The following is a 23,668-nucleotide window of genomic DNA, read 5'->3' as shown; positions in this document are numbered from 1 at the left end:
CAATTTATATTTTCTTTCTTACTTTGGGGAAGTGCCTTCAAAAACGTCTGTTATAAACACGTATAATTCTATAATGAGAAAATAATTAGCACAGGAAGCAGACAGAGATCCATTGAGGCATATTTTATACTGGAAACTGGAGAGTAGGCCTCACCTTGAGGAGCTCCTTTCCATTATCATGGGCATTCTCTGAGTGTTCTTTGATTTGCTTTTGAAGATGAAGAACTTGCCCCTCCATGTACCTGGACAGTCCTTCATAGTACATAAGCGTTATGGTTCTTCTTGGCAACAGATTTTTAGCTGTACTGGAAAATATGTAAAAGTCGTCCCATTCCTGAAGTCTGGCATACCTGCATTACCGCAAAGGAATAAGCAAAATCAGTATCACCTGTGGAATAGATTGGCTTTCTGAAATGGCTCTCTCTGGATGTGCGGCTTCCTGTATTCCTGTACCTGGGTCTCTAGAAGTGTGCCTCCTGCCTACTCCTGCTTCACTCTCCCTAAAAAAGCAGGAAATTATGTGATGCAGAGCAAGGAAATGATAGATTTTTTTTTTTGATGGCTTGAGATGAATAGAATCCTTGGAAACACCCAGGTAATATTAACCACCACTGAACTCTTTGATTTTTTATATTAAAAAGTAAGGGAGGTCAGACACTTGGAATTGTAGATTCTGGGACTTGAAGCTATTGCTCCAATACTGAAGACAGATGATTTAGGATAGTACTGCTCAAAATGTGGTTCACAGACTGACATCATCAGTATCACCTGGGTTCTCATTAATGCAGGTTCTCTGGTTCAGTCCAGGTATACTGAATCAGACAGGCTCTGAGGGTGAGGCATCTCCCCTTTAACAAGCTCTCCAGGTGATTTTTAGCCCACTAAAGTCAGCAACATTGGCCTAGGACACAGGTGTTGAAAGAACTCTTCAGCTGAGATAGACAAGAAAAAGAAATTTGGATGATTTTGGAACTTTAGATTCCTTGACCTTTAACTCACATTGGTAAATTATTTGATTTTGAACTTTAATTGGCAAGAGTAATTAATTTTTGGATTTTAATTTCTCCCCATTAATTTTATAATAAGGAGATTTCTGGCCAGGTGAGTGAGTGGCTCATGCCTGTAATCCCAGCATTTGGGGAGGCTGAGGTAGGATTGCCTGATCCCAGGAGTTGGAGACCAGCCTGGGGAACATGACAAAATCCCATCTCTACAAAAAATTAAAATTAGCTAACTGTGGTGGTATGCACCTGCAGTTTCAGCTACTCGGGAAGCTGAGGTGTCTGGGAGGATCACTTGAGCCTAGGAAGGCGAGGCTGCAGTGATCCATGATCGCACTATGGTACTCCCACCTGGGTGACACAGCACAACTGTCTCAGAAAGAAGGAGGGGTGGGTTTCTATTCAGAGTTGGAGCTGCTCTAATCTGTAGCATTTGATATAGGAATGTCTTCATATCGTCGCTTAGCTTCAGCACAGACCTCTGATAGACCATATGGTTGCATATAATTTAATTAAGATAGGAAATAATAGGGGGCAATTTTCAGTCTTGGGGATAGTCTTGGAAGTAATGTAATGAATGTTCTGTTCTGACCCATTTTAGAACCTTAGCGTTCATCTCCTTCCTTAAGGGTATGAACATGTAGCAATAGGCTTAACTGAGTTAAAAACGTAATAGGTTACTTTGGGTGGCTGAGGCGGGCGGATCACGAGGTCAAAAGATCGAGACCATCCTGGCCAACACGGTGAAACCCCGTCTCTACTAAAAATACAAAAAAAATTAGCCGGGCGTGGTGGCGTGTGCCTGTGGTCCCAGCTACTCGGGAGGCTGAGGCAGAAGAATCGCTTGAACCCAGGAGGCAGAGGATGCAGTGAGCCGAGATTGTGCTACTGTACTCCAGCCTGGAGACAAAGCAAGACTCCGTCTCAAAAAACAAAAACAAAAACAAAACATAATAGGTTAACGGGATTAAGCCTCAGACTTAATGAGTTAATGGGATACGTGGAGAATGCTTCTTCCTTACTCCTGAAGTTTCCTTCCATGTGAGGGGCTTCTATTTGGTGCAAAGCACGAGAACTCTTCCCCTGCTTCACTTGCCCCTTCAATGATAAGGAGAGATCTTGCTGGTGAATTGGGAGAGGAATTGGGCAGGTATAACTCTGTCTGTATCTCTCTGCATCTTGAAAGCTAGTGAAGCCAACAGGGAGTGTGATACTGATCTCTGTGCTACGAGAGCCCTGCCTCCATGTGAGTAGATCTACAGTTTTCCAGAGCTGCCTGCTACTGAGCAGGTTAAGTCCAATTCTAGGGCTCAATATGAGGAAGCCCACTTACGTGCAGATATAAGCCATGTCCTCCAACATTGGCTGTATCAATCCATATGATTAGATATGGGTGGGTGCTGGGGTGGGCAAGTGGTACCATTCATTCGTCTTCCTAAAACCCCAGCACTCCTTCAAAGAAAGCAATCTTTTCTTATTTATCCCTGTATCAGCACAACATGATCTGTTTGCGATAAATATTTATTGCATGGAATGCAGTTGAGACAATCTCACTTATCTGTCCTTGGCCAAGGGGGATGAACTAGTTGATCCCTAACACATCTTTCAGTGTAAATATCCCCTGACACCTTTAAGCTCTCTCAGGTATAAATTATGAACACCTTCTAAAATATTTTTAAAGAACTCTTCCTTGGAACTCAACATCTTCCCCTTGGGAATTTAGTGATAGGCAACACATTGTTACCAGAGAGCCACAGACGAATAAAGTCCCAGGAGGAGTCCACTCTGGAACTTGAGGATTCCGTTGTCTTTATATTGGTATATGAATTCCAAACATTCTTCAAATGTTCTATAAACAAAACCTAAAAGAGAGAAAAGGGTGAGAGTTGCTGGTAGGTGTGGGTGGTCATCTTTCTAGCCTAGTTGTTCTCAGTAGAATATTCCCACTGCAGGGAGAGTAGCCTCTGATCATTGTATGAATCTAAAGGGTCCCCAACAACCTCACGACTGGAACGGCCTGTGTTTGCTGAGTCCCAGCTATTGGGGAGTGTTATGGATATATAATACAGTTCCACAGTACTGACCAGGCAGGGTGGGGTTTAACTAATCCTTCCCAGCCTTAATACAGCCTAGGACTTTGGTGTCTCCTCACACATGCTTCCCTTGGTGGCGGCAATGTCTGCATCCCCTTTCAAGATCCTGTGTGTGGAAAACAATTCCCAAGTTGGTTCCTGTGGTTTAGTATGTACACTTCAAGTGACCTACTTGATGTCACTTGAAGGTGATCAGGAAATAACTTCTTTTCCAAATCACCAACAGCTACCAACCTGGAACTCTCACCTGAAGCAAACTAGTCCTTCATTCTAAAGCATGAAGTCTCTAAGTACATCCTGCTAAAAGTTAAAAACCAAGAGGCACATAGTAAGATAGTCACGATCACTTAGGTGCAAGTTGATCTGACAGTTTAACTGGCAGCTCATACCAATCAGGTTCCTTCAGACTTAATTCTCCGACTTGAAGTGCCTTTACAATCTTGGCACCTGCTGGACAGTGCTTCAGTTCACACCACCAGTCTCTCTCCATCCCTGCTCTGTAAGTCCACCCAGACGGAACCTATTGGTGCCAAAGCCCCAACGTGACAGCTGCTTCACCATACCAGCACAGGTGCCACACCCCCAAGTTCTTTTACATTCCAAACCCACACTTACCAGAATAAAGCATAGTGTCCAAGCAGACGAAGTAGAAAAATGCCTTGCTCAAGATGTGTTCCTGTGTTACAGAAAGATCCCACAGACACTCCAGCACCTGGATCAATTGCATGTATCTATGGAAGAGAAAAGATAGTGGCCACTAAAAAGTGGTGGATATTGTAATCCCAGCACTTGGGAGGCCAAGGCGGGCAGATCATGAGGTCAGGAGTTCGAGACCAGCCTGGCCAACATGGTGAAACCCTGTTTCTACTAAAATACAAAAATTAGTCAGGCGTGATGTCAGGAGCCTGTAATCCCCCTACCTGGGAGGCTGAGGCAGGAGAATCTCTTGAAACTGGAAGGCGGAGGTTGCAGTGAGCCAAGATCGCACCACTGCACTCCAGCCTGGGTGAAAGAGTGAAACTCTGTCTCAAAAAAAAAAGGAGGGGGGGTGACATAATGGACTTTGGGGACTCAGCGTGGAGGGGAGGCGGGAAGTGAGAGATAAAAGACTACATATTGGGTACGTGTACACTACTGGTGCACTAAACTCTTAGAATTCACTACTATAAAATTCATCTATGTAACTGAAAACCACTTGTACCCTCAAAGCTATTGAACAAAAAAAGCAGTAAATAGGATGAGGTTCAGTAAGGTCCCTTCCTGGTCTAGTCCTGGTCCTTCTCAGTAATTCAGAACCAAATACACCTCTTAAACAGACTTCAAATGCATCCCTACCTAGGACCAAAACCTAAATCTCAAATCGGCTCTTGTTTCAAATTGTTCTTTCCTGGGCTTTCTATATCAGGGTGACCAGAGTCAGAGCAAATTGGCCTTGGCCTCTAGTCCTGGTTACTATTCTCTGGCTATTTGCCTCCCTAGAAGACTTTTCCCTTTGTCTCCACTTGACAGAAGTGGAAGGCTGATTTCCACAGCTGGGATGACTGTCTTACTCCCCTCCACTCACTGGCCACAGCAACCAGATTAGAGATGACGCATGGGAAAGAATTCTGTTAAACGAAACAAAACTAACAAAACAAAAACCAAGGCCTGGCACGGTGGCTCATGCCTGTAATCCCAGCACTTTGGGAGGCCAAGGTGGGTAGGTCACTTGAGATCAGGAGTTCAAGACCAGCGTGGCCAACAGGGTGAAACCCCATCTCTACTAAAAAACACAAAAATTAGCTGAGGGTGTTGGTATGTGCCTGTAATCCCAGCTACTCGGGAGGTTGAGGCAGGAGAATTGCTTAAACCCGAAGGCAATGGTTGCAGTGAGCCAAGATCGAACCACTGTACTCCAGCCTGGGCAACAGAGCAAGACTCTGTCTAAAAAAAAAGAAAAAAATAGGGCAACTATTATCAGTTACATTTTCTTACTGCAAACTCTACTCCCTTCCCCACCCTATGGCCAGGCTAAAGTTGAACCCAGAACACTCAATAATATGGCCTCCTCCCCCTAATTTTGGAAAATGCTTTAAGATAAATACCTGCTTTTCAAAAGGAGACATTGGGTAAGTCTGCAGAGGGACAGACAGTGTCGGCTGGGATTCTGGAGCAGTGCCCACATCCGGTGGGCTCGGGTGCCTGGGAAGAAAACAATTCCAATATATTGTGGGACATTCCTTGTATCCTCATATCACATCTTGCCCAGCCAGTCCTTACCTAACTCAGTGGCCAAGTCCAGGTGTCCCATTATGAGCTTGTTGAAGACCAGTGTATCAGCGATGTATGCCACAATTTCAATGCCCTCGCCTTTCAGGGGGAGGTTGAAGAGCTGCTCCAGGGCCATGACTTCATATTTGAACCACTCGCCCCGGTAGCCAGCCAGCTGGTGGTATAGCGAATAGTCTAGGTAAGCCTTAATGATCTGAAATGACAGAGAGGAGGAAGAATGAGGCAGAACATAAAGCAGAAAGCTCAGGAACATCACTCAATGTCTGCCGGTAAACATTTATTAAGCGTCGGAATAGAGCTGGACATTTGGCCAAAGCCATGGGCTTAAATACAGAAATCAAATTGGGTTTTTGCTACCTGTTTACTGAGTCATTCAGGATAAGCTTGGTGGCCCCTTACCCACGGAGTCCTTAAATGAAATATAAAAATTTTAATTTCTGTGAAAAATAAAAGCATAGCTTACATATTAGATATACAATTGCAGAGCGAAAAGCCTGCAAGGATACACTCCAAAGTATAAACAGTAGTTACCTATTTGTTGGGAGTGGGAGGAGAGATTTTACTTTATGCGTCTCTGTGATGTTTGTTATAACAAGCATATATAACTTCAGCGATTTAACAAAAAAGAAAGAAAGGTTGGTTTGGTTTCTTTGCCTTTTTTTTTTTTAATAGGGACTAGTTTTAAACCTAATTTGGAGGTCAAGTGCAGTGGTTCACGTCTATAATTCCACCACTTTGGGAGGCTGAGGTGGGAGGATTGCTTGACCTCAGGAGTTCCAGACAAGCCTGACCACGATAGCGAGACCCTGTTTCAACAACAGCAAAAACTAGCCAGGCACGGTGGCACATGCCTGTAGTCCTATCTACAAAGGAGGCCAAGACAGGAGGTCACTTGAGCACAAGAGTTTGAGCCCAGTCTGGGCAATATAGTGAGACCCCATCTCTACAAAAGATTAAAAAAAAAATAGCCAGCATGGTGACACAAAACTGTAGTCCTAGCTGCTTAGGAAGCTGAGGTGTTTGGGAGGATCACTTGGTCAGGGGAGGTTGAGGCTGCATTGAGCCATGATCACGCCACTGCACTGCAGCCTGGGTGACTGAGTGAGACCCTTCTCAAAAATAAACAAACAAATACACCTAATTTGGAGATTTACAAGAAACTGGTTACTCTAAACAACTCTTTAAAAAGATAAAGTTGCTACAGAATATACATGCTTAGAGAATAGTTAGGAGAAAATAGTTCCTTCTAAAGAAGCAGTTTTATTATTTATACAAAAACAACAATACATGTAACTACTTTGAAAAATACAAACAGAAAAAATATAGTATCTCTAGTGGTGGGAGTATTGGGGTAGGGGAAGTATTTTAGAGTAGAGGAATTCCTCAAATGGGACAAAATAAGCAGCCTACAAATTCTGTGCTACAGGCAGTTCCCTGGATATTTAAAACCACAGTCAGTCTTAGGGAATTCATTTCTTCCTTGTTTGAAATATGCTCCAGATAATGCTACCAGAAGGTAGGGATAGCCAGAAATGGTGGTGGGGGAGAGGGAATTGTTGGGGACACAAGAAATCCAAGACTGTAATAAAGCCTAGGACCTCTTGGATTTGGACCGAGAGAATAGAGATCCAACAGGTTCACTTTACAGAGAAAATATAAAGCTCCATGTTTATGCAGGTTGCCAGTGGTCACAACGCAGATAGGCGGAGTCCTGAAAACCACTCTCTGGCTCTGTCTCGGTCTTTCCCTCCTCCTATGCTGAGTCCCTCATCTGCTTTTGAGCACTGAGGGGAGTGCTTCTCTGTTTTCAATCCCAGTCACTTTGATGACGAATGTCTTGGTTCACTTTCCAGCCTGACTTTCTGTTTTTTCCACCCCAAGTCTACCACAGTTCTTAGGCTATAGCCCCACGTGTGGAGAAGTATTTCAGTCAATATAAACTTCTTGAGCAACCGCAATTGTTCTAGAAACTTAGGATATGAACAAGGCAACTGAAGAGAACTTTTCTCCCATGGGATTTACAGGCTGCTAAGGGAGACAGACCAAAAGCTAATGCAGGAACAAACAAGAAATTGTCGAATGGTAATAATATCTATTAAAACCGAGTGACAAGTTAGAAGTGAATGGGTGGTCACGCCCAGGAAAGATCGGAGGATGAGCACTCTGGGCAGAGGGAACAGCCAGAGACAGATGGGATTAAATTTCTATGTTTGAGGAACCAAAAGAGGACCTATATGGCTGGGCCTGTGACTCTTTCATGGCCTAAGGAGCTAGGAGCAGAGGATGGGAAGCGAGCAGGGGTCAATCTTGACGGGCTTTATAAATACTTCTGTATCCTAGGAGGGCCAGCCTAAGTCCACCAAAAGGGACTAATGCAGAGGACAGACTCCCAGTTAGGAATTGAAGCTCCTCCAACATTTACGGTGCTACCTGACTACTTCCCTTCCTTCTTGACAATGAATGAGTCCAGGAGGAAGAAACCCAGACTTAATGTACTTTTATAATGGAGCAAGGCCATTCGCCTAGATGAGCTGGATTTAGCTTAATAATTTCTTGATCATGTCTCCTGATACCTTCTTCATCCAGTCAAAGGCTTTCCTATTTCTGACTTAGACTAGTGGTTCTCCCAATTCATCTCGGGATCCCTAAGAATCCCTGACACCTTTTCAGGGAACATATGAGGTCAAAGCTAGTTTCATAGCATCCACGCGTTATTTGTGACAGGAAAAATAGTGAGACCTTAAAATGGGCCAAAACACGAATTTAGAAGGGTTCCCACCTCACTTACTAATCGAAGTTATCTCTACTTTTCTTTGGACTATCTTACAACTATGTTGCGAAAAACTAATAATAATGTAAGTGATATGATTTGTTTTTCATAGAAATGTAAATACTCAGTGGAACACAAGTGATTATTACCGTTACTAGACAAGTTTTGTATCCATTCATAAATTGGATTTTCCTTGGCACCACTTGGTTCCAGTCTTAACTAATTTTGATTGAGTCAACTCAGCGAGTTAAATAACATCTTTAATGTGTACTTTCCGTATTTGTTATGATTATAATTCTTTTTAAAAAAGAATATATATTCATTCTCTCATGAATATATAGTGGAGTCTTCCAGAGGCAACATACGTGACATTGCAACAGTGAAAGCAGAAGCAGATGTGAGAATCTAGTTGTCTTCTAGAAGCCAGACATTAAGATAATACAATGCCATATTTCCCATTAGGTTTTTTTTGTTTGGGGAACAGAGTTTTAAAAAATGAAAATGGTAATTATGTTAATATGTAATAGGCTTGTTATCTTTATTTTAAAATAATATTTTAGGCCAGGTGAGGTGCCCCATGCCTGTAATCCCAGCATTTTGGGAGGCTGAGGTGGGGCAGATCACTTGAGTCAGGAGTTCAAGACCACCCTGACCAACATGGCGAAACCTTGTCTCTACTAAAAATACAAAAATTAGCTGGGTGTGGTGTCACGTGCCTATAGTCCCAGCTACTCAGGAAGTTGAGCCAAGAGAATTGCTTGAACCCGGGAAGTGGAGGTTGCAGTGAGCCGAGATCACAACACTGCACTCCACCCTGGTGACAGAGTGAGACTCTGTCTCAAAAAAAAACCAAAAAAAATATTTTAGAATTTTCTGTTCTTTTTTTCTTTTTTCTTTTTTTTTTTTTGAGACAGAGTTTCGCTCTTGTTACCCAGGCTGGAGTGCAATGGCATGATCTCGGCTCACCGCAACCTCCGCCTCCTGGGTTCAAGCAATTCTCCTGCCTCAGCCTCCCGAGTAGCTGGGATTACAGGCACGCGCCACCATGCCCAGCTAATTTTTGTATTTTTAGTAGAGACAGGGTTCCACCTTGTTGACCAGGATGGTCTCGATCTCTTGACCTCGTGATCTACCCGCCTCGGCCTCCCAAAGTGCTGGGATTATAGGTGTGAGAGTTTTTGTTTCTTATATGATATCAATAAATTCAACCCATATAAATAAAAGCTATTTTGGATCCTCAATAATTTTTAGCAGTGTGAAGTGATCCAGAAACCAAAGTGTTTGAGAACTGCCAGCCTTGTCAAAACAAGCCCGTCAGAAAGCCTTCTGTTATATCCTCACAATTCTGAATCCCAATTGGCTTTCACTAGGCTTTTCTTCCCAAATGAAATTCAGAAACTTAAAGGAGCAGCTACAAAAATCCCCTACCTGGAAATTATTTTGAGTTTCCAGTGCAGTATTCATTTGCATCATAACTGCCAGGTGGGCATAATACTTGCAGGGAAAAAAATAATTTAAGCTATAGATGCGCCACAGCAAGGAGAGGCAGACAGTTTGCCGGTGAAGTTGTGCCAGCCTCTTCTTCCTGTTGGATAAAGTAAACACAAATGGAACATAGAAGGTATCATCATCATTATGCTGTAGGGGAGCACAGGTATGCAGTGTCCTCACTGTGGCCCTGGCAATTGAAACTGACTTGAATTTGAGGCCTGCCTCCATAACTGACAAACAAGCACATTTTCTCCATTGTAAAATGGGACTCAGGATACCTACTTTGTAATGATTAATTTATGTAAAGCATCTGGCCTGTGTCAGGTAATTGCTAGTTAAATAAAGGTATTTAAAAAGCACATTGATGGGCTGGGTGCAGTGGCTCAAGCCTGGTAATCCCAGCACTTTGGGAGGCCAAGGCGGGTGGATCACCAGGTCAAGAGATCGAGACCATCCTGGTCAACATGGTGAAACCCCATCTCTACTAAAAATACAAAAAAATTAGCTGGGCTTGGTCACGCGTGCCTGTAATCCCAGCTACTCAGGAGGCTGAGGCAGGAGAATTGCCTGAACTCAGGAGGCGGAGGTTGCGGTGAGCCGAGATCGCGCCATTGCACTCCAGCCTGGGTGACAAGAGCAAAACTCCGTCTCAAAATAAATAAATAAAATAAAAAGCACATTGATATCATTCATTACATTTGATTCTGATGACAGCCCTGGAACAAAAGAGTGGAATAACCGACTCCATTTTACATATGAGGAAAGTGAGACTCAGGTTAAGTAATTAAGGCAAAGACACACAGCTGGAATGTGGTGGTGCCAGGATTCAAGCTCCATCTACCTCCAGCCCAAAAGTCCAGTGTATTATTCTCTCCAGTGCACACTGCTCTCAGCAGCTAGTTCTCAGCTCAACAAAGGTGCGAAAGGAAAATAAAAATTCAGGAACCCAATTCACTATGCCAAAAGGAAAAAGTTAAGCTGAAAATTGACAAGAAGTTGCCTTTCCTTTTGTTCCTTAGCAGACAGCTGCAGATAAAAAGTTAAGTACCTGCACCGGTAGCTACTCATCCTACATTAAGTGCCTATTCACTCAGTGTGAGACAATACGTAATTGACTCTTCTCTTTCCTCTTGTAACACGTGGATGACCATGCCCTCCTTCATTTCCCTCCAGCTCACTTTTCCCCTCTAAATACTGCAGCCCTCACATTCATCTTTGGAGAAAGGCACAGACCATGATTTCTGTGATTCTGTTATTCTGTGTTTTTTTCTTCTGGGCATGTCCTTAACCTTGGCAAAATAAACCTCCAAACTGATTGAGCCCTGTCTCAGGTACTTTTTCATGTTTTGTTTTTTTGAGATGGAGTCTCATTTTGTTGCCTGGTTGGAGTGCAGTGGTATGATCTCAGCTCACTACAACCTCTGCCTCCCAGATTCAAGCAATTCTGTTGCTTCAGCCTTCCCAGTAGCTGGGATTACAGACATACACAACCATGCCTGGCTAATTTTTTTTTTGTTTTTAGTGGAGACGGGGTTTCGCTGGGTTGACCAGGCTGGTCCCGAACCCCTGACCTCAGGTGATCTGCCCACCTTGGCCACCTCCTGAAGTGCTGAAATTGCAAGCATGTGCCACCGTGCCTGGCCAAAAAAATTAGCATTTTTTAAAATTTTTATTTTTTGGAGACAGAATCTCGCTCTGTCACCCATGCTGGAGTGCAGTGGTGTGATCTCAGCTCACTGCAACCTCCACCTCCCGGGTTCCAGCAATTTTCCTGCCTCAGCCTCCCTAGTAGCTGGGACTATCGATGTGCACCATCACACCCGGCAAATTTTTGTATTTTTTAGTAAGGACGGGGTTTCACCATATTGGCCAGATTGGTCTTGATCGCCTGACCTTATGATCTGCCCACCTCGGCCTCCCAAAGTTCTGGGATTACAGGCGTGAGCCACTGCACCTGGCCAAAATGAGCATTATTAACCATTCCAGTTGTGAAAGGCAAATATCTTGGACCCCCAAAATCACTGAGGAAAACTCAAGCTGGAAACTGTTTAGGGAAAACCTGCCTCCCATTCTATTCAAAGTCACTCTTCTGCTCACTGAGATAGACGCAATTCTGATTCGCCTCCTTTGGAAAGGCTAATCAGAAACTCAAAATAATGTAACCAGCTGGCCAGGGTGGCTGACACCTGTAATCCCAGCTTTGGGAAGCCAAGGTGGGTGGATCACCTGAGGTCAGGAGTGTGAGACCAGCCTGACCAACATGGTGAAACCCTGTCTCTACTAAAAATACAAAAAATTAGTCAGGTGTGATGGTGGGTGCAGGCACGGGACCCACTCATATAGGACCAGCTGCTGAAGGCCTGGGGGCCAGAGGTGGACACGTTGTAGGACTTCTGGATCACCCTGATGGATGTGGTGAAGGCAGGCGGGATGAACCAGGTGGAAATTCCAGAAGGAGCAGAGAAGCTGATTCTTTCTTCTTCAACACTTTTCTACTTTTCCCTTTGTGCAGGGACTTTTACTCCTTTGCAAAATGTGAGATGTGTAAATTACCTGCTTTAGCAGATGAAAATACAGGATGCCCAGTTAAATTTGAATTTTAAAACTAATAATTTTATGGAATGCATATGTCCTAAATGTTTCATATGATAGATGTATACTAAAAAAAGTATTCCTTCCTGCAACCCTATATGTAATGCAAAGGCCACTGCCTTCTCAGGAGATCTCTGCTGAATATCTCCCAGCCCTTCCTGGGGCTTCCAGGAACAGCTAGGTATTCCCACGAGCCCAACTCCCACATGCATGGGAACTCAGCTCCATTACATTTTCCTTTTCACCTCAGGATCCCCCACATTTTTGGGGAGCACGTTTGGAAGTTGGGGAAGGCAATTTTTGATGGGATTGTAAAAGAATTGTAGTAACTTGCTCATAGGAATAGATGTTTATATCTTGGGCAGAACCTATAGGAATATTGCTGCTGAGCTCTCCCAAGATGGAAGAGATGCCCTCTGTCAGTTCTCCAGGTACCCAACAAGGTGGCGTCTTGGCATCTCCTTTAGTGGCATCTCTTTGGAATTGCTAGATAGGTGGAATATATATATATACTTTTTGAAACGGAGTTTTGCTCTTGTTGCCCAGGCTGGAGTGCAATGGTACAGTCTAAGCTCACCACAACCTCCGCCTTCCGGGTTCAAATGATTCTTCTGCCTCAGCCTCCCGAGTAGCTGGGATTATAGGCGTGCGCCACCACACCTGGCTAATTTTGTATTTTTAGTAGAGATGGGGTTTTTCCATGTTGGTCAGGCTGGTCTCAAACTCTCGACCTCAAGATGATCCTCTGCCTTGGCCTCCCAAAGTGCTGGGATTACAGGTGTGAGCCGCCGAGCCCAGCTTTTTTTTTTTTCCAATGATGAGAGGTGTCTTTGTTGCTCAGGCGGGCCTGGAACGCATAGCCTCACCTCCTCAGGCACCAGGACAACTGGCCTGAGCCACCGTGGCTCCCAGGTGGAATGTTTTTTAAAATGTTTATTAAAGAATAATTCAAGCATATACACAGCAAACGAGTATAATGAGCAAAATGCACTCAACACCTAGCTTCAACAACCAGTAACATGCTTATTTCATCTACCTCTCCACTCACTGTTTGTCCCCACTCATTATTATTATAGTTACAGGTAGAATTTACATATATCGAAATGCACAGATCTTAACATTACAATTTTGACCAACGGATACCCCCCTGTAGCCCACATCCTGATTGAGATTCATAGATGGGTGGGAGTTTTGTCCTTTGGCAAATGTCTTCAGGGCTTGCTATTTGTCTTTGGGGTGGGGCAAAACCCAGTGTCTTAGTTCCTAATAGAAGAGGACTTGTGACTGAAGTCCCAGGAACACCTGCATCTGTGTTCTGATCCGTGTTCCATCCAATCAGAACATGGATGGCTGGGGGGGTTAACGGGCTAGATGAGTAGGGAGGGACTTAGAACTCACCTTACAAAGGGGTCCCTTATGTTTGTGTCATCCAAATTCCTTTTGGCAAAAACTGCCCGTAAAGTGCTTTGTGGTAACCCTGGTCTGGAAGCACCTCCCACACTTGACCCCTCCCCCAGTGAATGGTCAGAGCCACACAGGAGTCCTTGTGCCCCCTGGAGGCCAGGCTTTGGGGACTGACTTGGATTATATGTAGTCTCTCTGGGGAGGGAGATTAAACACTGCTCTCCCAGCTCCTTCTCTTACCCTGGAGGTGAGCTCTTTTGGGCCTGCTGATTCATATAATGAAAGTGTCTGTTTTTCTCAATGTGGATATGGAGAAACAAGGAGATTAAGTTGTAAGGAAAGATTCGGTTGAGGAGCTTCAGCGCCTTCCTCAGCATTTTCTTGGCAGGCACTGTCAGGCCCATATTGAAACAGACCTAGAGGGAGATGGGAGGGAAGAGAGGAAAAGAGGAGAAGCAATGATTCTAGACTTAGTAGGTCCCAACAATACATATTTTGGGGATTCTTACCAAAAAACGTAATTTATGGACCAGAAACAAAATCTTCCTGTGCCTGGCATAATGTCTGTTGGATGTATGCAGGAAGGGTGCTTGAATGACTAGGATTTTGCATCTTAGTTATGCATCATCTACCTCTGAGACAATGTTTACCCATTCAGGTTCATTTTTTAGAGGTTGTTACAAAAATATTTCATAAAGATGACAACCTGGGCCAGGACGGTGGCTCATGCCTGTAATCCCATCACTTTGGGAGGTCAAGGCAGGCAGATCACTTGACATCAGGAGTTTGAGACCAGCTTGGCCAACATGGTGAAACCCCACTCCACTAAAATACAAAAATTAGCTGGGAGTGGTAGTGGGTGCCTGTAATCCCAGCTACTCAGGAGGCTGAGGCAGGAGAATCACTTGAACCCGGGAGGTGGAGATTGCAGTGAGCCGAGATCGTGCCACTGCACTCCAGCCTGGGTGACAGAGTGAGACTACCTCTCAAAAAGAAAAAAAAAGATGTTGCTGGGTGTGGTGGCTCACCCATAATCCCAGCACTTTGGGAGGCCGAGGAGGGCAGATCACCTGAGGTTAAGAGATCGAGACTATCCTGGCCAACATGGTGAAACCCCGTCTCTACTAAAAATTACAAAAATTAGCCGGGCATGGTGGCGGGCGCCTGTAGTCTCAGCTACGCAGGAGGCTGAGGCAGGAGAATTGCTTGAACCTGGGAGGCAGAGGTTTCACTGAGCTGAGGTCGTGCCACTGCACTCCAGCCAGGCAACGGAGACTCCATCTCAAAAAAAAAAAAAAAAAAAACAATGCCAGCCTGGAGAACAGGGAAGATCTTGCTGGTAAGCCATCGTGAAGAGGCTGGAGCCCAGGGATTTGAGTTTCTAGAGTCTTGGCTAGAAGTCTGTGCTAAGAGACAGGAGGAGGATGTTGAAAGTATAGGGATGACTTCTACTTCTATGGAAAGGCCTAAGATAAATAACAGATTAATTCAAGCCTTTAATGGTTTCTTACCTCACCTTTGAGGCTGTAAAAAGTGGCAAACTCAAATGTCTGGCTCCAAGATTTGTCCTTCTTGAGAGTTTTTAGCAACTTCTCTCCTTCATTTAAATACCTGTGTGCCTGCAACCAGCCCAAGAAGTAGAAAAGTGTTGATTCAGCGGGACTGAGCCCACAGAAGGGCCATTGCCCCAGACTCTACTGAAGGAAGGGATGCAAGAGGCATGTCAGTTACTACCTCCATTTCCATCCCCAGCTCCACTGATTACAATGGGCTTCCAAATTCCAGATGGGAGCTGATGCTTACCTTTGTCTGTTGGATCACTCGATCCAGAGGATGAATCTGGAAATCTCCACCTTTCCTCATGCTATCATCTAAGTTGCCTTACCGGAAGTTTTCCCTCAAGCCAATTTCCTCCTCTCAGTAATTCCATCCCCAAACTCCCTATTTCCAGCATCACACCCACTTCCCCTGACCAGCGTCTCCACATCTATGAGAAGCTGGTCTTCAGTTTTGAAATGAATTATGAATCACCCCTGTTTCCTTTGCTAGGGCCATTTTGGGAGGTGGATGAGGAAGGTAAGTCCCTGCACAACTCTCCTCACTTCATCTTCACCTTCTAACATCCTCAGGCAAATCTTAGCACATGTGAACACCAAGGTAAGATCAGATTTGAAGAATAAAATAAGGTGAGGCATTACCTCCCAGTCTCATGCATCCTGTTGTGTATGTGTGGGAGGCAAAAAAAGAGGGAGATGTGGTGAGTTGGCCGCCAGCCCCAGTCCCACCAGTTTCTTTGATGGGAGAGGGGGTACAAATGGTACATTCTGGGACCTTGCACTGGGGCTCTGCTTCCAATCACTGCCTTCCTGATCACTCAGCACTCCTTGTCAAATGAAAAAGGGTATGCATAGGTTCTAGAAAGTTGGTCCCCAGGCCTACCTAAGCCTCCTCCTTCTGGGGTTCCTTGGCTACACCCCCATCATTACCCCAAACATGTGCATTAAATATGCAGGAGACTTTCATTCCTAACATAAATGCTTTCAAGGACAGGAACTTAGTAATGTTTTTAATAGTTTAATTGTAGAATTTTATGTAAATCTAAGGTAGGAGGGTTGATTAGGCTGCTGTGATCAGTAGCAACTGTAAATTATGGAAGGTCTTTGAAACTCTTCCTGAAGTTGGCTGAAGTCAGATAAAGCAAGGTCCCAGAAAGACACTTCCTCAAGTGAGTTCTCATGGAAGGTTAGCCCAGCCAGCTGCTCCATGAAAAGTGATCTAAGGGCAAATAAGTTTGAGAAACATAGTATACTTCAGCCTAGCCTGGCCTTTACCTTTCTCTGTCCTCTGAAAAGATTTATCTGTATCTCAGCATATCAAAGGCCCTGAAATAGCTAAAGAAATTTATTTAACTGTATTCAGCTCAGTGATTTCCAACGTATTTAACGAATTCTGTTTCTTTCATTGTGTGTATCAAACCCTCTCATCTCTAGGGGCATATTGCCCTGGGACCTTATTTATAATTACCTTAGAGAAACAGTCACTAGTGCTTTGGTGATCTAATGGTATGTGTGATAATCTAGCCCACATTGCTTGATGATAAAGATGGGGAGAGACTTTTTGGGGATCACAAGATTAAAACCAGAATTGGCTGGGCACAGTGACTCACACTTGTATTTCTAGCATTTTGGAAGGCCAAGATGGGAGGATCCCTTGAGCTCAGGAGTTCAAGATCAGCCTGGGCAACATAGTGAAACCCCATCTCTACCAAGAATACAATAAATTAGCCAGGCATGGTGGCATAAGTCTGTGGTCCCAGCTACTCAGGACGCTGAGATGGGAGGATGGCTTGATCCTGGGAGGCAGACGTCGCAGTGAGCAGAGATCGTGCCACTATACTCCAGCCTGGGTGACAAAGTGTAACTTCGTCTCAAAAACAAACAAAAAAAAAACAGAATTGCACTCATCAAAGATTTACAGGTATTTTGCGCTCGCAATTATTTTAGGAGTAATGGAGGGTTAAGGCCACTTGGCTGTTACTGAGGAAGACTATGCTAAGAGTCCTCTCTGCATCCTTTAGAAATGAGATGTGCCCCCATACCTCCCATACAAGTAGACAATTCATGGCAAGTTTCTAAAGCTGGCAATATTTTTTATAATTTACAATGCTAGTTGAAATGTATTCAACTTTCTTTTCTCAATCTTAGATCATTTCTCATCTGAACAATGTGATTTTCAGCAGAAAGGGATGCTGTCGGGAATATAGAATGTGAAGAAATCAAAAACCATGCTGGAGCTTCCCTTTGGGCTCTGTGTTCTATGATTTGTCTCTAGGGTGGAGGAGGTCTGGGTAGAAACAGCTTACCATGTAGTTATCATGCAAGATGAGATAAGCAGATACGGTTTCTAAGAAGTAATACAAGGCTTTGTTATTTTCTTCCAAAGCCAGAAAATGGTGGGCCAGAGGCAAAATGACAATCTCTAGGATTTCTTCACAGTGGCAAGACTCCAGAGGGATAATGTCTTCATCAGATGTCTTCATTCTTGTTATAATGTTGTCAAAGAAATTCAAGATCGTTTTTCTTATTTCTGTTGGACTGTCCATAGGCAGAAATAAATAAGAGTAGTAACTTAAAAGAGTATCGCTTTTGATATGAAAATATCTTTAAAAACTAATAAAAGAGCAGGATAATAAAACCTAGTGTGGATACTACTGACCAAACTCACCAGGCATACTCCCTGAAGTCTCCCACTTGTATCTAAGAGGTCAAAAGTACTGGCTGACAAATTATTTTAATAGGTTGAATGTAAGGACAATTGCTTATGCTCTACTTCCTGAACAATGATATGTGCTTCTACCTGGGGTTTTCAGGAAACAATGAAGATTTCTTAGGAATCTTTGATTCGGAAAAGATGAGTTCTTCTTCAGCTAGAAAATAAACAGATGAGTTGTATGGGTCATTGAAATGTTCTGTGTAGTGGAGCTATCTGCTGTCTACCCAAGACTCTTGTTCCCTTTATGGAATTGTTGCTGCCCAGCCAGAAACCACATTGCCCAGTCCCTATTGCATCTTAGGTGAAGCCACACAGTGAGTTTTCACAGTAAAATTAGATCAGAAGTAATATATGCCACCTCTAGGCTGAGATGGTTATGAATCTTCTCTGCCTTCTCTTTCCACAAGAAAGCAAATAATTGTAAGAACTGGAAGGATAGCAAACCCACAAGTTGGGAGGAGCCTGGGTCCCTTGCTAACTGCATACAAAGCCATTGGTCAAAACTTGCACTGGATTATTTCATGAGGTAGAAATAAATTATCACTCTCTTGTGTTAAGCCACAGAAATGTTGGGGTTTGTGATAACTAATAACATTATCCTAATTAATTTATTCTGCAATAAAACCTATGAATTAAACCTGAAGAAAGTGACATCATTTTCCAGTGGAGAAATATAAATACTTAAATGAAATACCCCAAAAAGTTAACTGAAGGGCAGAGAATCTTAAATTAAAAACCTCAGTCTGGCCAGACCCGGTGGCTCATCCCTGTAATCCCAGTACTTTGGGAGGCTGAGGTGGGCGGGATCACCTGACGTCGGGAGTTTGAGACCAGCCTCATCAACATGGAGAAATCCCATCTCTACTAAAAATACAAAATTAGCCAGGCATGGTGGCACATGTCTGTAATCTCAGCTACTCGGGAGACTGAGGCAGGAGAATTGCTTGGACACAGTAGGCGGAGGTTGTGGTGAGCTGAGAGATCACACCATTGCATTCCAGCCTGGGCAACAAGAGTGAAACTACATCTCAAAAAAACAAAAAACAAAAAGCAAAAAAAAAAAAACCCTCTGTCTAAGCAGACTTCAATAGGTTAGAAAATTCTGTAATGATCTTAAAACAGAAAACAAATAAAGCTCATCTAATCCAGCCATTTCTCCCTTCAAGCAGAAGAAAGATTCCCAGAGAGGGGAAGGAACTCGTCTCAGGTCATACATCTGTTAGTGGTGGAGGTAGGACTAGAACCTAGGTCTTCCGGGTCCTAGGCTAATGCATTACTCCTTACATCTTATAGATGCAGTTTGAACATCTAAAAAGTTATCACCTTCTTCTGAAAGCCCTCTGTGTCCTTGCACCCATAGATAAGTACCCCAACTTCTGTGCAGACCCATATCATAGTCCTTACTGCACTGCATAGAAATCAATTTGGCCAGCTGTTCTCCTAGATTACTGTTTATTGATTCCTTAGTGACTAGCAGCTGGATATACTGAATTATGACTCTGTCCCTTTACTCTTTTAAAACTACTCTTGTTAAAGTTACTTGTGGCCACCATGTTGCCAAATCCAAAGGCTACATTTTTGTCTGCACTTGATTACCTCTCAGCAGCATTTAACACAAATGATCACTCTCTCCTTTCACTGTTTCTTTTAGCACACATTCTCTTGTATGTGTTAAGGGAATTGGTTGCCCACTTAACTGGCTTATGTTCTTCTATCAACATTTTAAATGTTGGTAAACCTCAGTTTGGTCCTGGGCTTCATTCTCCATTCACAATTTCTCCCTAGGCAGTTTCATCTGCCCATGACTTTCAATGACATTCATATGCTAATGGTTTTCCATTTTATATATCTAAGCCTTGACATCTACTTCAACTACAGACCCATATATTCAAATACCACGTTGAATGTGGTATTTGAATATATGGGTCTGTAGTTGAAGTAGACTAGTTCAAGTGGCAGTTGCCACTTTGAAATGTGGAATAGGCCTTTCAAAATGAACACGATTCAAATAGAAACTCTTGAATCTCTCCTTCAGAACTTATACCCACTTACAACTTTTCCTATCTTAGTAAGCATCACTGCCATATATCCATTTTCTCAAGGCAAAAACCTGGGCAAGATCCTTGATTATTTTCTTTCTCTTACCCCCTTCCCTATTCAGTCCATCAGAAAGTCCATTGACCATAAGCCAAAAACATATCTGAATCTATCTTCTTCTGTCTCCACTACAGCACCAGCATAGTCCATTATGAAAATTTTACCTGGACAACTGCAAAAAACTCATCTCCCTTCCATTCCTACCCTTTTAAATCTCTTTCGTACAGAAGGCAGTGCCGTTTAAAAAATATGATTCGGAACTCTGCGGCAGAAACTGCTGGTCTCCCATCTCAATCTCCATTGTCCCTTTTCTCATTAGTAATAGAATTCAGTGTCATTCAGGACAGCTACATTCTTCAGCCCTCCTTGCAACTGGATATAGTCATGTGAGTAGGTTCTGATCAATGGGATGTAAGAGGAAATACTGGGTAGGACTTTTAGAAAACCCTTTAAAAGGGAGGGGACATCCTTTCATGTTTTGGCTTCTTTCTGCTTCTGGCATTAAATGTGGTGGCTGGAGCCTCAGCAGCTGTTTTGGACTAAGGTCCCTGATGTTCATGAAGCCTTCATTCTAGTCCCAATGATGAGACAAGCCTTTTACATGAGAAATAAACACATATAATACATTTAATAATAAATAAATTTAAGTCACTCTAGCTAGGTTCTTGTTATATGCAGCCAAACTCATTCTAATTGATATATTTCCAATGTGTTCCAACTCACTTAGATTGAAATTTAGACTATTTATCAAAGTGTACAAGGCCCCTTGAAGATTTTATTACTTAATCTGTTTATTGTCTGTCAGCTGCCATTAACATTCAAATTTATAAGAATAGATACTCATTTTTCATCACTGTAGTCCCAATATCTAGGTCACTTCCTGGCACATGGTAGACACTTAATAAATGTTTGTTGCATAAAAATGCATGTTTGTTGAAAATAAATCAATTAGTAAAATGAAAATGCTATTCCTCCTTCAATATTCTATGTATTTTTTAAGTTTAAAGTTGTAATGGTATCTAGCATAGTGGCTCATCCCTATAATCCCAACATTTTGGGAGGCTGAGGTGGGAGGATCATTTGAGTCCAGGAGTTCGAGACCAGCTTGGGCAACATGGCAAGACCCTGACTAAAAAAAAAAAAAGAAAAGAAAAAACAAATTAGCTGCATGTGGTGGCATGTGCCTATAATCCCACCTACTTGGGAGTCTGAGGTGGGAGGATGGCTTGAGCCTGGATGGTTAAGGCTGCAGAAAGCCCAGATCACGCCCCTGCATTCCAGCCTGGGAAACAGAGCAAGACCCAAGACCCTGTCTCAAAAAAAAAAAAATTGTAATCGTGATAAAATGAGCTGCAAAGATTGGGTAGATAAAGCAAATAAAGTCAGGGCATACAAGAGACGCTCTTTGTCATTATGTCATTTATTGCTTGAGTGAGTCATATTATTATTACTATTTTTTTTTTTTTTTATATGGAGTTTCACTCTGTCACCTAGGCTGGAGTGCAATGGTGTTATCTTGGGTCACTGTAACCTCTGCCTCCTGGGTTCAAGTGATTCTCATGCCTCAGCCTCTCAAGTAGCTGGGATTACAGGACTGTACCACCACACCTGGCTGATTTAATATTATTATTATTATTATTATTATTTTTAGTGCAGACAGGGTTTCACAGTTGAGAAATGCTAAATGTACGATTGCTGAGAAATGCTGAGTGTATGATAGAATATATTGTTTGCTAGAAAGAACAATGGCAAGGAAAACCTAGCCAACTCCCCACCCCCCCCCCAGTGGAAAACTATTTGGGGCATTCTTAAGTGGCAGGGCAATATATAAATATCATATACTGGTTAAAACAATTCTTTAAGTGTGGAATATGTGACCCTGTCCCTGTGGCTCCCTCGTGGAGAATACTTTTTAGTTTGTCTGTGATCAGTGGTAAGTGGGCACCAGCTGTCTACCTGGTTTATTTTTGTAAATGAGAAAATATCAAACATCTGTTAATAATCATCACCTGTTCAAAGAGAATAAATAGGTGGATCAGAGTCTGCTTGGGGCCTTCAGTCTGGAATGCTGTCGGTCCCTGAGTCTCTCAGCTCGGAAGGCAGTTGGCTCCCTGGATGGTCCCACTTTATCATTCTATCTGGGTGTCTGCTTCTCAATTCCTTCAGCTCTGCCTGGGTGGGAGTCTCTACGGCTGAGCTGGTCTCAGTAAGTAGCGCCCAGACAAGGGGCTCTAAACCCGGGACAAAGGGTTGCCTGAGTGACAGATAGGAGAAGCTGATCTGAAGGTGTCCCAAGTACTCTTGAGAAAAATCTCCCAGGGTAAGTTGGGGGAGCTCGGAAGGAGCCCAGAAACTCTTGAAAGAATTCCCCAAGTGAGTTAGGGGGAACCCAAAGTAGCCCAAGAACTCTTGGAAAAAATCTCCCAGGGTTAGTTGGGGGAGCTGGGAGGTATCCTGAGAACTCTTTTTTTTTTTTTTTTTTTTAATTATAAAGATGGGGTTTCACCACGATGGCCAGACTGGTCTTGAACTCCTGACCTCAGGTGATCCACCCACCTCGGCCTCCCAAAGTGCTAGGATTACAGGTGTGAGCCACCGTGCCCGGCCCCTGAGAACTCTTAACAAAATCTCCCAGGGTGAGCTGGGGAGCTCTGTAGCATTAGGGTGACATGGGGAAAAGATCAAGCAAGCGCAAGTCTTAGTGTGGTCTGTTTGGCCTTTAGTACATTTTGCCTTAGAGCCGTTGCCGAGGGACAATGAGGAAGAAGATTCAGGAGAGGAAGGGGAGTGTGATGAAGTATGCAGAGAAATTACAGAGCAAAAGGATGAAAAGTCAAATGAGGAAAAGGTGTCCCCGTCAGCTTCCCTTCAGTATCTTGCCGAGGGATGGCCAGATCCTCTCCATATTTCTCCATTAAAGAAATTGGGCCGGGCGTGGTGGCTCACGCCTATAATCCCAGCACTCTGGGAGGCCGAGGCGCGTGGATCTCGAGGTCAAGAGATCGAGACCATCCTGGTCAACAAGGTGAAACCCCGTCTCTACTAAAAATACAAAAATTAGCTGGGCATGGGTGGTGCGCGCCTGTAGTCCCAGCTACTCGGGAGGCTGAGGCAGGAGAATTGCTTGAACCCAGAAGGCGGAGGTTGCGGTGAGCCGAGATCATGCCATTGCACTCCAGTCTGGGTAACAACAGCGAAACTCCGTCTCAAAAAAAGAAATTGGAAGCTACCTCAAAAGTGAAACTAGCTGCTCTTGTTGCCGTGTGTACTCCTAGTAATACGGTAACCAGTTCCATTCAAGCCGGAATTAAGCGAGAAAAGAGGGAGATTTAGAGACCCGGCAATTTCCAGTTGTTGTCCACCCTCAAGATCAGCAGGGACAAGTTCAGGTTGCTTTTGAGCCCTTTCCCTTTAAACTGCTGAAGGAATTTAAACAGGCCGTTAGCCAATATGGGTCTGGGTCTCCGTTTATGCTAGGATTATTGAAGAATGTAGCTACTTCTTACTGGTTGATTCCAATAGACTGGGATACTTTAACCCGAACTTGTTTATCTCCCTCTCAATTTTTACAGTTTAAGACCTGGTGGACTGACGAGGCTAATATTCAAGCTAATAGGAATGTTAATGTTAACCTCTGATTAGCATTGCCACAGAACAGCTTATAGGAACCGGTGCAT

At 43.5% G+C, this 23,668-nt stretch overlaps 1 protein-coding gene across 5 annotated transcripts in view; it reads right to left on the bottom strand.

Annotated features, from left to right (window-relative positions):
• The window catches only part of ADCY10 (adenylate cyclase 10), a 98,182-nt gene that overhangs the window by 8,891 nt on the left and 65,623 nt on the right, over nt 1-23,668 (bottom strand). For all 5 annotated transcript variants that reach the window (XM_035279230.3, XM_078356337.1, XM_078356338.1 and 2 more), the window contains 10 exons: nt 17,979-18,048; nt 17,485-17,716; nt 15,134-15,241; nt 13,863-14,038; nt 9,564-9,720; nt 5,354-5,558; nt 5,179-5,275; nt 3,710-3,825; nt 2,746-2,863; nt 155-350 (listed from right to left, as the gene is read on the bottom strand). In XM_035279230.3, coding sequence (XP_035135121.3) covers nt 155-350; nt 2,746-2,863; nt 3,710-3,825; nt 5,179-5,275; nt 5,354-5,558; nt 9,564-9,720; nt 13,863-14,038; nt 15,134-15,241; nt 17,485-17,716; nt 17,979-18,048 — 1,475 coding nt within the window. The remainder of the gene's footprint in view (nt 1-154; nt 351-2,745; nt 2,864-3,709; nt 3,826-5,178; nt 5,276-5,353; nt 5,559-9,563; nt 9,721-13,862; nt 14,039-15,133; nt 15,242-17,484; nt 17,717-17,978; nt 18,049-23,668) is intronic.

The sequence above is a fragment of the Callithrix jacchus genome, chromosome 18 (genome assembly GCF_049354715.1).
Source record: "Callithrix jacchus isolate 240 chromosome 18, calJac240_pri, whole genome shotgun sequence".
Taxonomy (NCBI): domain Eukaryota; kingdom Metazoa; phylum Chordata; class Mammalia; order Primates; family Cebidae; genus Callithrix; species Callithrix jacchus.
The sequence above is the reverse complement of the archived record's forward strand: the minus strand, read 5'-3'. Positions and strand labels throughout refer to the sequence as shown.